This window comes from Engystomops pustulosus, chromosome 5 (assembly GCF_040894005.1).
Source record: "Engystomops pustulosus chromosome 5, aEngPut4.maternal, whole genome shotgun sequence".
In the NCBI taxonomy this organism is placed as follows: domain Eukaryota; kingdom Metazoa; phylum Chordata; class Amphibia; order Anura; family Leptodactylidae; genus Engystomops; species Engystomops pustulosus.
The window spans coordinates 73,150,791-73,164,325 of NC_092415.1; the positions used below are offsets into that span (position 1 = coordinate 73,150,791).

Sequence of the window (13,535 nt, forward strand, 5' to 3'; positions counted from 1 at the left end):
CTGTTTCTCTTGTTAAATTATCCTCAGAGGGAAAGTGTTCTCTGGCAGCCTGCTGGCTATGTAAAGTTGTAGGGCATGAGAGCGCCTGCAGCTTTTGGAAATATCATGATAGTTCTGAAATGATTTGTCATGTCCTGTAGGATTTCATTGTTAACTTAATCTGACAGTCTAAGCACAACTGTGAGAAGCTTTGGGGTTTTAGCACATTTGCAGATAAACCTACTGTAAAATACAAATTGCCACAAAGTGCAGAAGTTATTTAGTTTAAAGAGGCCAAAATGCTGAGTGACATTGCAGTTGCGCTTCTGACTAATATGGCTCTTGGAAGTTTAGATATGTTTATCAGTAACCTTTTTTTAATAAAAGTCACATAAACATCCACAGAGAAAATAAATTGGGGCACATTTACTAAGGGTTTGCGGACCGCATTTTCGTTAGGTTTCCCGACTTTTTCCGCTTGTGCCGCATTTAACTGGGGTTTTTGGCGCATGCGATCGGATTTTGGCGCAATTGCGCCGACTTTCATGCAACACAAATCGGGGGCGTGGCCGTCGGACAACTCGACTGATTTGGACTGAGCGCGGGATTTAACATTCAAGATTGTGTCACAAGCCATGCACTCACATACACCGGGAAGAAGAAGGTGAACTCCGGCGGACCTGAGTGGGGAAGCAACACATGCAGGAAATTGGACGCACGATCTTAGTGAATCGCAGCAGCTCCGAATCCTTGTTGGACAATGCACCTCGGGGATCGACGGGACGGGTAAGTAAATGTGCCCCAATGTGTTACCACCACCTTGACTAGTTTGTGTTAATGCAAAGATACGATCTGGGGACCGTATGTTTTGAGCAGGTGAATGGTTTGAAGGTTACGATAAAAATTAAACTAAAGAAAGCCTTCATCAGGTGCAGAGTAGTAATCAGGTAACTGATATTATTTAGTATCGGTGTTTGATCTTCTATATATGGGCACTTTGTAATAATAAAATGTTAAGCCAAACACTATGTTCCTTTTTCCTGATGTTATATTTTGTATAAAAGTCTAAAACTATTTTTGTAGCCAATAAGCAAAAAAAGGGACATTTAGCAATCCATTTTCGTAGCACTACATGTTCCATTTTATTTTTAGTGAACACTTCAGTTTGTGCAAAAACACTTAGAATTCCAGGGAAGCAAGAGATTCTCATCTCCTATAGCGTGTAACCGTGGATAGGCTGAGATTCTTGCTGATCAAGTACATAAAAGACGGAAGAGGCTTCTCATTCCTCTTAGTGTAGATGCTTGTGGTAGAAGAATATAAAAATAGCATCAAGTGGTATACCAGGACTTCATGAAGAGGGAGTATAATGAATTTGTACTCAAATTCATCAATGCATGAGCTGGCCCCAGAATTCTGAGTACACTACAAGACAAAATAATGTACACCTAATGTGAAGTTTCAATGTTATTGGAGTGTATCACAAATAAACACTCCATCAAATGCTAATGTTTTCTTAGTACACAAGTAGGCTCTGCATGTTTGATTTTTTGCCACTTTGTTGGTGCATTTTAAAATGTCTATGGAAGTAAATATGGGTCAATTGTACTTTAATTGGCACCTAAAAAGTCTTTAATTTGCTGACAAATAAAACATCTGTCTTGCAAAGATACTTTGGGAACACTGCACCAGACAACCACATTGAAAAACTTCTTAAAAACCTTGCATAGGTGCAAAAAAATGTGCAAATACTTCCAAAAAGGAGCAAAAAAAGTGCAAAAAGAAAAGAAAAAAAACTAATCAAAATAAAGATAAATGTCCACCGAAGAGTGGTATCCAGCAAAGCAGGGACATACTGGATAAAATATTCTTTAACCTCCTTCCCGCACCTTGATGTAACTGTATGTCATAGGATGCAGGTAGTTCCCACAACTTGATGTAGAGTTATGTCATGGTGATCGCTCAGGCTTAGAAGATGAGCCTTTGCGAGCACCCAAGGACCGCATTACGGATTAGCTGTGATCCTGCAGTAACAGCTGGTATCAGGACTATCGCGATCCCGCCTTGGGCATAGTGACCTTTGGGTCTATAGTGCATTGCCGGTGCTGATCGTTGCCATGGCAGCCGTGAGATCTGATGGAAAATCACCAATAAAACACAATAAATTGGGTCTCAACACGTCTATTACAACCCATACAATAAAATAAAATTGTCACTGAACCCGTACGGTGAGCGCCTTAGAAAACACAAAAAACCCCTCAAAAGTGATGAAATTTTCACATCTGACCCCATAAAAAGTGCATAAAAAGTAATAAAAAAGAAACAATTAACCCAACATGATTCCAAGATAAAGTACAGCTTGTCCTGCAAAAAATAAGCTCTAATACAACTGTGTAAACAAAAAATATATACTGTAAATGTTATGCCTATTGTTACATGGTGATGCAAAACAAGCAAATTTCTTACAAAATGTGTTCTATATTCTGCAAAACAAGTTACACATTATTTTTATGGTACAATGAGCGTCCGGAAAAAAAAAACACCACCAAGAAAAGAGTTAATAAAATCTGATTATTAACTTTTGAACCCCCCGTAAATGACGTACCTGAAAATTTGACAGAAAAACAGAAAAATTAATCCCCCATATGTCCAAATTCCCCCCAAAAAAACATTTTATAGCCTGTAAAAGGTGACAATGCAGGTCTACTCTGGCTGGCGCTCTTTCCCTTCTATGCCTGGCCCTGTGCCCATACAGCAGTTTACCACCCCATATGGGGCATCCTCATACTTGGGAGAAATTGGGTATCAACTTTTGTGGAGTTTTTCATCATTTAATGCTTTGTGACGATTTAATTTTTGGCCAAAATTAATATATTGTCTAAAAAAAATTACCACTTGTAAATTACACCTTTGTTTTAACCCCTGTGAAGCATCTAAAAGATTAACACACTTCTTAAAGTAGATTTTTCACATATTGAGGGGGTGTATTTACGGCGCCAAACACATCGCAACATTTCAGCTTCTGCATTAAGCCTTTGTCAAGCTTGAATTATTGGGTTTTGCGCGGCTGTGGCATGTATTTACCAGCGGATTGTGTCGTACGCGATCGGATTGTGGCGCAGCAGCGCTGGCTTTCATGCGGCAGGAATCAAGGAGCAGGCCGCCAGACGATCCGACGGATTCGGACTGAGTGTGGGATTTAACTTTCAAATTGTGTCGCAAGATAAAGCACTTACTTGTACAAGGAGGAAGAAGGTGAACTCCGGTGGACCTGAGCGGGGAAGCGACACATGCAGCATATTCGGCGCAGGATCATAGTGAATCGCGGCACAGTGCATTATCGTCAGACCCTGCACTTTGTGTGAACATCGTTGGACAGGTACGTAAATGTGCTGCACTGTATCTGATAGAGAGACACAAAATGCCGGTTATTAGTGAAAGTGATCCATACTTTTGCACATTTTTGCAAATAAATAAAAAACTAAAAGGTGTGGTAAGAAAATATATCCACAACCTCCAAGGAGCATTACCTATGGTTGCAATCAAAGCTGCACCTGAATAATTTAGCATCCTGTACTACAAAATAAAATTGCACAACATATTCCCAAATCATATAAAAATGTCCAACAACAGTAAAAACTAAATTGTCATTCCTTTTACATTGCCATTATATTGATAGCTTATTGCTAGAACTTTCAATAATTAGCCCCTTTCCGCCACCTCCATGCTAGGGGGGCTGGTAGGGGTGTGAAGAACTTGCATCAGCCGACGAACTTTCATATGTGAAAAATCACCAGCTCCGTTTATTTGGACCCCAATGAAAGACTACAACCCTCTCAAGGAGGTTCAGAAAGAAATTGACAGCATACAATATGAGTGTCAGCAAAGGGTCTATCTGATAATACAGTTTCTCTTGTTTAATAAATTAGCAAAAATGTCTGCATTTCTGTTATTTTGCGTTAAAATGGGGTGCAGAGTGTACATTAATGAGGAAGAAAAGAACTTTTTTGATCTTACTGCAATAAAACAAAGAGTGAAAAATTTAAATGGGTCTGAACACCTTTTGTACCTACTGTACAGTGTCATTATTTATTTACTTTTTAATTTATTTCTTTATTTATTTACAGTTTTTAAGCCCCTCTAAGGGGTTTGATCTCTCAAGCCAGATACTGTAACACAAATGTGAAGATAATACAGTTTGCCCATGTTGCATACCATATAGTGATGAACAAAACGTTTAAGACTTCTTTTGGGTCAGTTTAAGTAGATTCAGGCATTAGTTTCCATTTTTATCAGTTAATCATGATACAAAGCTAGACGTGTAAAGTCATGGCCGGATGACTTTGGTGTCGAAGAAATGGACTGACCTGCAAAATCAAAACACTTTTGGGAAGAACCATAACAGATTGGGAACAAGACCCTCTGAGGAATGTTGAACACTTTTAGTAGCTATATTATACAACAACAGGAATACTGCAGGAATATTACCAATATTTTCCTCTAACATTGTTTAGTGACCTCTAATGTTAAATCATAGGCTTTCTCTTTAAGCATTGTTAATTCGTGTAGTCTTTATCTGTACAGTTCCTTATATATCTTCTGATCTCACTGTATGGTTCATTAAACAGCAATTGTGCTCGGTGACAGCTTTTAGTTGCAATGTATCTATTTTTATCCATTGCTTCTATAACTTTGACACTTCAGTTTACTTTACAATACTGAGATTTGTCAGATCTAAATTTATATCTATCCTTTTAACATTGTATAAATGCCTATAAAAAAGAGTGGAGCAGAAAACTTTCTGTGGCCAATTTATTATATTTTGCATGTCAAAAATTGTTTAGTCATATAAACATTGTTTTTGCACCCATTTCCCATTTTATAGAGTGGCAAAAAATTAGGAGCTGGGCTGGGGCAGGCAACTCTCGGACAACCCCATTAAGTCAGGTGACATCTCGGCCTGACAGATTAAATATGATTTTACTCAAAAAAGTTTTGGGATTTGGTGCAAAATATTTGAGTGTTTTAGAATGTAGTGTCGCTGGTAACAATAATTGGTGACCTGCACCCAAACTATAATGTGGATCACTAAAGAGGAAACCACTAAAAGCAACTAATATAAAACAAAGATACATGTGCCAGCAAAAAACATATACTGTATATACTCGAGTATAAGCCGACCCGAGTATAAGCCGAGACCCCTAATTTTACCACCGAAAACTGGGAAAACCTATTGACTCGAGTATAAGCCGAGGGTGTAGTATACAGCCAGCCCCCATGTAGTATACAGCCAACCAGCCCCCATGTAGTATACAGCCAGCCCCCAGTAGTATACAGCTTGCCCCCAGTAGTATACAGCTTGCCTCCAGTAGTATACAGCCTGCCCCCCAGTAGTATACAGCCTGCCGCCAGTAGTATACAGCTTGTCCCCTTGCAGTATACAGCCTTCCCCCAGTAGTATACAGCTTGCCCCCAGTAGTATACAGCTTGCCCCCCGTAGTATACAGCCTGCACCCAGTAGTATACAGCCTGCCCCCAGTAGTATACAGCTTGCCCCCAGTAGTATACAGCCTGCCCCCAGTAGTATACAGCCTGCCCCCAGTAGTATACAGCCTGCCCAGTAGTACACAGCACAGCCCCCAGTAGTATACAGCTTGTCCCCAGTAGTATACAGCCTGCCCCCATCAGTATACAGCAGCCCCTATACAGATAAAGAAACAAACTTAATACTCACCCTCCGTTGTCCCGATGTTCGTCGCGGCTCCCGGCGGCTTCCGATCCCCATCGCGGCTCCCGGCAGCTTCTTCACTCTTCTCTGGCCGGGAGATCGCGCTGGGCGTCACACACTGTGATGCCGCGCTGTCGCCGCTGATGACGTCATCCGCGTCGACAGCGTCGCATCACAGTGTTCGACGGCCAGCGTGATCTCCCGGCCAGTGAAGAGTGAAGAAGCCGCCGGGAGCCGCAACAGGGATCGGGAGCCGTCGGGAGCCGCGAGGAACATCGGGGACACCGGAGGATGAGTATTAATGTATTTATTTTTATCATTGACTCATGTATAAGCCGAGGCGAGGTTTTTCAGCACATTTTTTGTGCTGAAAATCTCGGCTTATACACGAGTATATACGGTATATCGGGATGAACATTTTGAACAGTTACAGCTGCTGTATCTTTCTATGTAGATCTCTCTCTCTCTATATATATGTATATATATATACAGTATATATATATATATATATATATATATATATATATATACTTTTTTTTTTTTTTTTTTGGTGCAGGTATCTTTGTTTTAAATATGTTTTTACTTTCTGTTTTTTATTTAGAGTAAGATGAAAATTGACCAAACACATCAGTCATTTAATGATTTCAAAGGGTATTTAGCAATTTCAGCTGTCATCCTTTTGTATCAGTTTCGTCAGCCCTCAATTTATTTGACTAAAGGAAAAGCAGGGCCTGCCAAACTTTCTCCTTTGTTTTAAAAAACTGAATTCTGACAAAAATAGTTTATTTTTGTTTTCATTAAATTTTGGAACTGATGACAAAATGATGAAATCATGTTAAGGAGACAAGTAATTTAACATCATAAATAGTTCATGTTAGCCCTCCTTTAGGATCATATAGGGTCTGGAACAAGGTACCATATATTTCTGACTATAAAACGGACCTTACTATAAGCCACACCACATAATTGGACATCAAAAAAAGGAAAAAACGATATTTCACACCAATTAAAATGGCATGGTTGTCACAAAAACATGTCTTCATTGGTTCCCACATAAATGGCTTGGTAACATACACACAAACTCACACAGTTCTTGTGAATTAAACTTCCATCCCCCACACACATCATTAGCTCTCACTCATTTATAATTACTACATTCCCTCACTCCCCATTACCTCCCAAAACACACACATACATGGAGCTCTCAACACCTCATCTGCTCTTTTTCCCCTCTGTTACACTGCCCTTCCCTTCTCCTGCAGCCCCCCAGCTACATTAAATACAGTATGTAGTTGCAGAACACAGGCAGCTGGTAACATGTAACAATAGCCCTGCTTCTCAGGTCATGTGACTTGAGACTGTCACAGGACCTTATGATGTCATGCAAGGTCCTTGTACCTTACTGTCAGGGTGTAGGAGAGGGAGGGAGCAGTGCAGAGACGCTAGTCTCTTGGAGACTGGGTGAAATGCTTTTTTAGCACTTCACCTCATCTCCATTACAGCAGTCAGGAAGATCTGGCAGTGCTGGATCCTTCTAACTTTCTGAATATAAGACACAGGCACATTTTAGCAAGATTTTGTGGGTCATGGGTCTTATAGTCCGAAAAATATGGCATATTGATAGTACATGTAGCCCGCCTCCTTTAATAACTTTAGCCCTTAGTCATATTAGTTCTGACATTAATGTATCATTGTTATACAGCTATTAGTATATTTTATCTTCCTAATAGACTTTGACCATTAAAATGAGTAAAAGCTCTATAAAATTCTTCCCTTTTAATTAAGAAACCTTTTTAATGTCTGTGCTCTATAAATTCATTTTATTTTCTGTAAATCAACAACATCATTGTCTGAGGGCTTCTCCAGGCACATAAATCATGCTGATATCATAATGTATCTTGTTACAGTTTTAAATAATAATATAAAAATGAAATAAGAAAAGAAAATGGAATGTCACTTGAGAAATCTAACCAAACAGAGCAGACAGAAATATGTAGAGAAACATAAAAACTGAATAAGAAATCATACATCAAAGTGGTCACCCAGACTACTACTACAACAGAAAACAGCATAGCATTATACATGCTGCATCACATATACAATGTACTGAGCTTCTTTCTTCACCAAAATATATTGCTATGAATCCAAACATTCTGGCCCACATTTACTAAGGTGCTTGTGCCAGTGTTGGCAGACTTTGAATGTTCTTTTCAGTGCAAACTGCTTGCACAGGTATTAAAAAAGTGTCCACTCCACATTTTTGACGCACGCGACCATTTGGTGGTGTGGCTGCACTATTCTTCATGTGACACAAATTGCTGCACTAAAATGGTTGTTCTGATGCTTAGTCGGACTGTGCTCCACATTTATCATGTAAAGTCCGACAGAAGTGTGTTGCACGCCTCACGTTAAAGGTGCCCCCCCCCCCCCGAAAAGTGCAGAGGGTGCCAGATTCATGAAGAACAGGTTCCACAATTCATGAATCTGGTGCCCTCTGCACACTACACAGGCAACTGCACATAATGCAGTTTGCACTGTTTTTAGTAAATTTGTGCATTTTGAGCATTGAGACTTTCCATAAATAGAATACCTACTATTTATATATTAGAGAGAGATTGTTTTTCAACCAGATTTTTGCCTTGGTCTTAGACTTTGACAAAAGACTATGTCATGTTGATGATGTTGATGATGATTTTTATTTATATTGTACCATCAAATTCTGGAGTGCTTTACCACACATAGGGGGCAAATACAAATAAAATAAGACATTGCAGAGTAATAACATTATCATATGAAACAATAGAACTGAGGGCCTTGATGGGGACACAAGAGATATAAGATATTGGATAATGGTCCTGCCATTCTTTATAAGGGAATGAAATAAAATAATTCAATAAATACAGATGTTGCTGCTTGATTCAGTTGCCAGCTTATATACTGAGTTCAGGGTTAAAGGGACTGCAGAGAAGCCTGTAGCTTGGTATTTGGTGTTTGCTGGATAGCAGATGGGAGGAGGACACAGGACGGGTTAGTAAAAAGAGAGTTGAAGTTTCATGCAGTTAGGAAATGTGATAGGCTTGCCTGAAGAAATGGGTTTTAATAACCCATTTAATAATCTAAGATCACGGGCAGATTGAAGAGCATGGGTTGGGCGATAGATTGAAATGAGTGAGGAGAAATAAGAAAGTGCAGCAGTGTATAAAGCTTTGTGAATGAGGGTGTTTAATTTAAACTGTACCCGGAAGAAGATGGGCAAACAGTGACTGACATAGACTGGAGAAATTCATCAGAAATTTACAAATCACAAAATACATATAAGAACAAAATATGATTCATTAGTATCAAAGTAGGGGTTAGAGGATGCATGCATGTGGATAGTGACTAACATGTTGTAACTGGACAACCCCTGCAAGGACAGAGTGATATTCCCACAAAGACAACTTTCTTTAAATGTATTCTCTAATTCACTGTCTCTTTTAGTCCTGGTGTACAAAAGTTTAGTTGCCCCTTGTTTCTGATCCTGTATCTTCTGACTTTATGGTCAGCAGCTATCTTGCCTGATGCTGCGGTGAGCTGAGCTTCCTGCATTGCAGGACGAGCTCTCACACTGACACATACACTAACGAACTGCTGGCATGTACACATTGTGAGGAGAATAAAGCTACAAGCTACAGGCAGATAAGTTCTTTATCCAGGAAAGAGGGTGGGAGGTATATAGTAGCGCTGAAAGTATGTAATGGCTGTGATAGCAGAAGAGAGCAAGTCATAAGTGATATGCATCTCGTGGATCTCATCTCATCTCTGATCTATCCCATCTAACTTTCCAAGTGAAATGTAGAGAAATATAGTACAATGTACAGAAATTAAATGAAAATGTATATAAACTTGTACCCAGATAATCTAACCACACTGTCACCACGCAGACAACAGGGATCATAATGTGTCTGCTTAGAGAGTCCCCACCCACACCTTGGAATTTTACACTGACCATCACTGAGGGATAGGAGCTAAAACAGCAATAAAACTGAGTAAAGTTGTAAAGTAATGGGTTAAAATGATCTTTATTGTGTAAACATTATTAGGGGATTGAAATTTGAGAAATTTATTTCATGGGCAAACACCTTCAAGGAGGCAGAGTAAAACATCTGTGTTTAGCTGTATAACTTCAATCACCTCCGCTTTTCATTTTAACTTCTGTTAGATGTGATAGGAATACCCCTTTAATGGGAATCTGTCCTCACATTTATCATTAATACAGCTAGGGACAGGTTTCCATAGTTTCCCTCATATCCCCATAAAATCAACTTTGTTATCTTACCTACCATACAGCCAGATGTAATAGGGGGGTTTCCTGCTTGCTGAATCCAACTGCTCCTCCCATGCCCCATTCTCACCATTGCACAAACATTAAATGTATGAATTTGGAAGTGTAGGCATAGATAGAATATAAATGCTATTAAAAAAAATGTCAAGCAATCAGATGAGAACACAGAAAGCTTCCATAGTAGGAAAACAATTGAAAAGGTTGTAGATCAAACAAGATGTCAACAAGGTGGGGGAGGGGTGTCATAAAAAAAATAGACAACCCTGTCATTTATTTAGACACCCTGTGTACAGGTGCATACATTGCAAGTAAAATACAAATATGAACAATAATTAAACCCACATAGACATGTTATAAAACACAATACAAGAAGTATGTTGATCTAACCAATACAAATAGGACAAGCCCCAAACAATACTTATTGACTGGCAAGTAGTTGGCACACATGGCACACACAGGCATGCATGGTGGAGCTGTGCACTGCTATATGCACTGGTTTGGGACATGTACTGTAACCTGTGTTCTGCTTTGTGCATTTCTATGATTTTATAATATGATATGAAATCTGTGATAGAACTTATCTGAAGAATGAGGCATTTCCTTGGTTCATATCTCCCCAACATTGCCTTTTCAAATAATCTTTGTAAATACCTTTTGCAAACCATATTTTGTGGACAAGTTTATTGCTCCCATACATCTAAATGACAAATTATACAGTGCACATTCATATTACCAAGTAGGGGGCTTGAGCACCAGAGAATGTGACTGTAATATTAGATTTTCAGTATTCACATTTCATTGCAGTATGTTTCCATAGCTGTTTGCCTTAATAGTAAAGATAGTAACAATTTTTTAATGTTTTCTGTCGGGTTTATTCAAGTACATGTATTTGTACATTCAAATCTTCAGCATCATAAAATCTTCTAATAAGCAAGCAATGGTGATACAGTAGTCATTCTAGGGCAGTGGTTCTCAACCTTTCTAAGGCTGCATTCACACGGACATGTATTTCTCCAGTCCTGTATCTACAGGCTGTATGCCCGTATAAATACGGGCCGTTTTTCATCCGTATGTGCATGTATGTCACCCGTATCCGTACCGTGTCCGTATAAAATACGGTGGGCTGGCAAATTATGAAAATGATGACAAAATGATGACAAAAGCTTGCCCAACCCCAAATTTGGTCACCTGACCGGCCCAGACTCCATTTTGTGTTTTCTGAGAGCGAGGTTAGACTCCATTGCTGCTTCTGGCTGTGGTTTCTGGCGTTTTTAGCTCTTGCGATGTCGTACAATCGTACTGATGACCTTCTCCTGGACTGGGCCCCTGTGACGCTTCTCCAAACGTGTTCTGCAATGCTGGCAGAGGAGACAAGGAGGACTCGGCGGTTTTGGGTTCATCCCATTGTCGCTCAGCGGCCAAGGAGGGGTCATTTCAGGAACTTGTACGCTGACCTGCGGCAGCATCCGGACAAGTTTCACAACTACGTTCGGATGACTGTGACTTCCTTTGATCGTCTTTTGGCGGACCTGCGATCGGGGCTTCGGTTTCAGGATACCAATATGAGGCGGTCTGTGACACCAGAGGAACGGCTCATCGTTACACTGCGGTAAGTTTTTGCAAGTATATACATTTCATTATTTCAAGTTGGGCTGTTCAAATATTAATGTTTTTTTTTTTTTTTTTAGGTTTCTTGCCACTGGGAACTCGTTTGCTTCGCTGCATTATGAGTTCCTGCTGGGCGTTTCCACCATTTCGATGATCGTGAGAACGACCTGCGAAGTGATATGGGAGCGACTGAGAGCTGCGGTGCTGCCTGAGCCGACTGCTGAAGACTGGATCCGTATATCTGATGGTTTCCAGGAATCAGCACAGTTTCCAAATTGTATCGGGGCGCTGGATGGTAAACACATACGTGTGAAGAAGCCGGCTCACTCAGGGTCCCAATTCTTCAATTATAAGCAATATTTTTCTGTGGTCTTGTTGGCTTTGGCTGACAGTGACTACAAGTTTATAATTGTGGACATTGGGGCCTATGGAAGTTCTGCGGATGCAGCGGTCTTCAGGGCTTCCAGAATGGGTGACCGGCTTCGCTCCAACCAGCTTGCCCTTCCAGAGCCAAGATGTCTACCTGGATCTACTGGACCTCCTGCACCATTTGTGATCGTCGCTGATGAAGGCTTTGGACTTTCTCGTCATGTGTTGCGACCATTCCCTCGGCGTGGTTTGGATGAACGAAGGCGCATTTTCAATTATCGGCTCACCCGAGCGAGGCGGTATGTGGAGTGTGCTTTTGGGATTCTAAGCAGCAAGTGGCGGGTTCTACACAGCTCAATTCAGATGGACCCGGACAACATTAAGAAGGTAGTGCAAGCCTGCGTTATTCTTCACAATTTTGTTCGGATCCACGATGGTGCTTCAGATGGTGACCTGGAGGGACAACATCCAACAGCGTCTATTCCCCTGGACAACACTCTCCAAGGACGACCCGGAGCGGCTGGACTGTTTGTTCGTGAGCAGTTTGCCTCCTACTTCGTTTCTTCAGAGGGTGCAGTTCCCTGGCAGATGGATGCTATAAGTAGACGTTAAGGCTCTGTACTATTAGATTAGTTTTTTATTATTTTTAAAATTTATTGTTTTGGTAGTTTAGTGTAGGGACTCGCAAGAGATGGGGCCCCTTGACGCGGGTTGTGAGCTTAATACTTCTTTGAACCATTTTTAATTTGTTGATTCTGCTCAACAAAATAAAAAGAAGACAAAGGAGTTAACCAAGACCTCATCAATTGATGTTGTAAAATAAAATCCCTTTTTTTACATTAACGCTTGTATCTTGTGTACTTTGTTGGTTATGGGGGTATAAAATGCGGGATTATATTTTAATGTATGTATGCATTTGTCATATAATGTAATGCAATGCAATGAACACAGTAAGCAAATTTTTTTGGTAACAAAAACTTTTTTAATGTAACAATAGAACCAAAAAAAAAAATGTTACAGGTCATAAAATTCCCTGACGAAGGAATGGCTAGGTCCCTCATGATATCTGCCAGGTGCAGGTGGAGGAGGAGGAGGAGGAGGAGTAGGGCTGGGCGGTATTTGGCCTACAGCCTGCTCCCGGTTTTGATCTAAAAGCACACCAAGCCAATTTTTTTGGCTGGTGGTGCCATGTTTCCAAATCTGCAAAACGGCAAAAAGTGCCGCTTTACAGCTGCCCCTTTCTTCTAATGGGAGACTTTGCAATTCAGGCACTAATGCTCGCATGTACACATCTTCTGGGGTTTCCTCCCTGCGTTGTCTAAGTTGGTGTAACACCTCCACTAGTGCCTCAGTGGCAATACGTGTGGCTACAGCTGCGGTTTCCTCTGGCCTGCGGCGTCTCCGTATTGGTGAAGGTGGAGCAGGTGGAGCAGGTGAAGCAGGTGGAGCAGGTGGAGCAGGTGGAGCAGGTGGTGCAGGCTCTGAATCTAATTCACTGTGCTCTTCCTCTTCTTGGGAGGACACCTG

General features: G+C 40.6%; 1 protein-coding gene across 1 annotated transcript; it reads left to right on the top strand.

Annotated features, from left to right (window-relative positions):
• Positions 1 to 11,314: 11,314 nt before the first annotated feature.
• LOC140134123 (uncharacterized) lies at positions 11,315 to 12,691 on the top strand. The gene is made up of 2 exons (XM_072154754.1): positions 11,315 to 11,640; positions 11,720 to 12,691. The coding sequence occupies exons 1-2, from the start codon at positions 11,315 to 11,317 to the stop codon at positions 12,618 to 12,620; spliced, it is 1,227 nt and encodes a 408-aa protein (XP_072010855.1). The 3' UTR covers positions 12,621 to 12,691.
• The last annotated feature ends 844 nt before the right edge of the window (positions 12,692 to 13,535 follow it).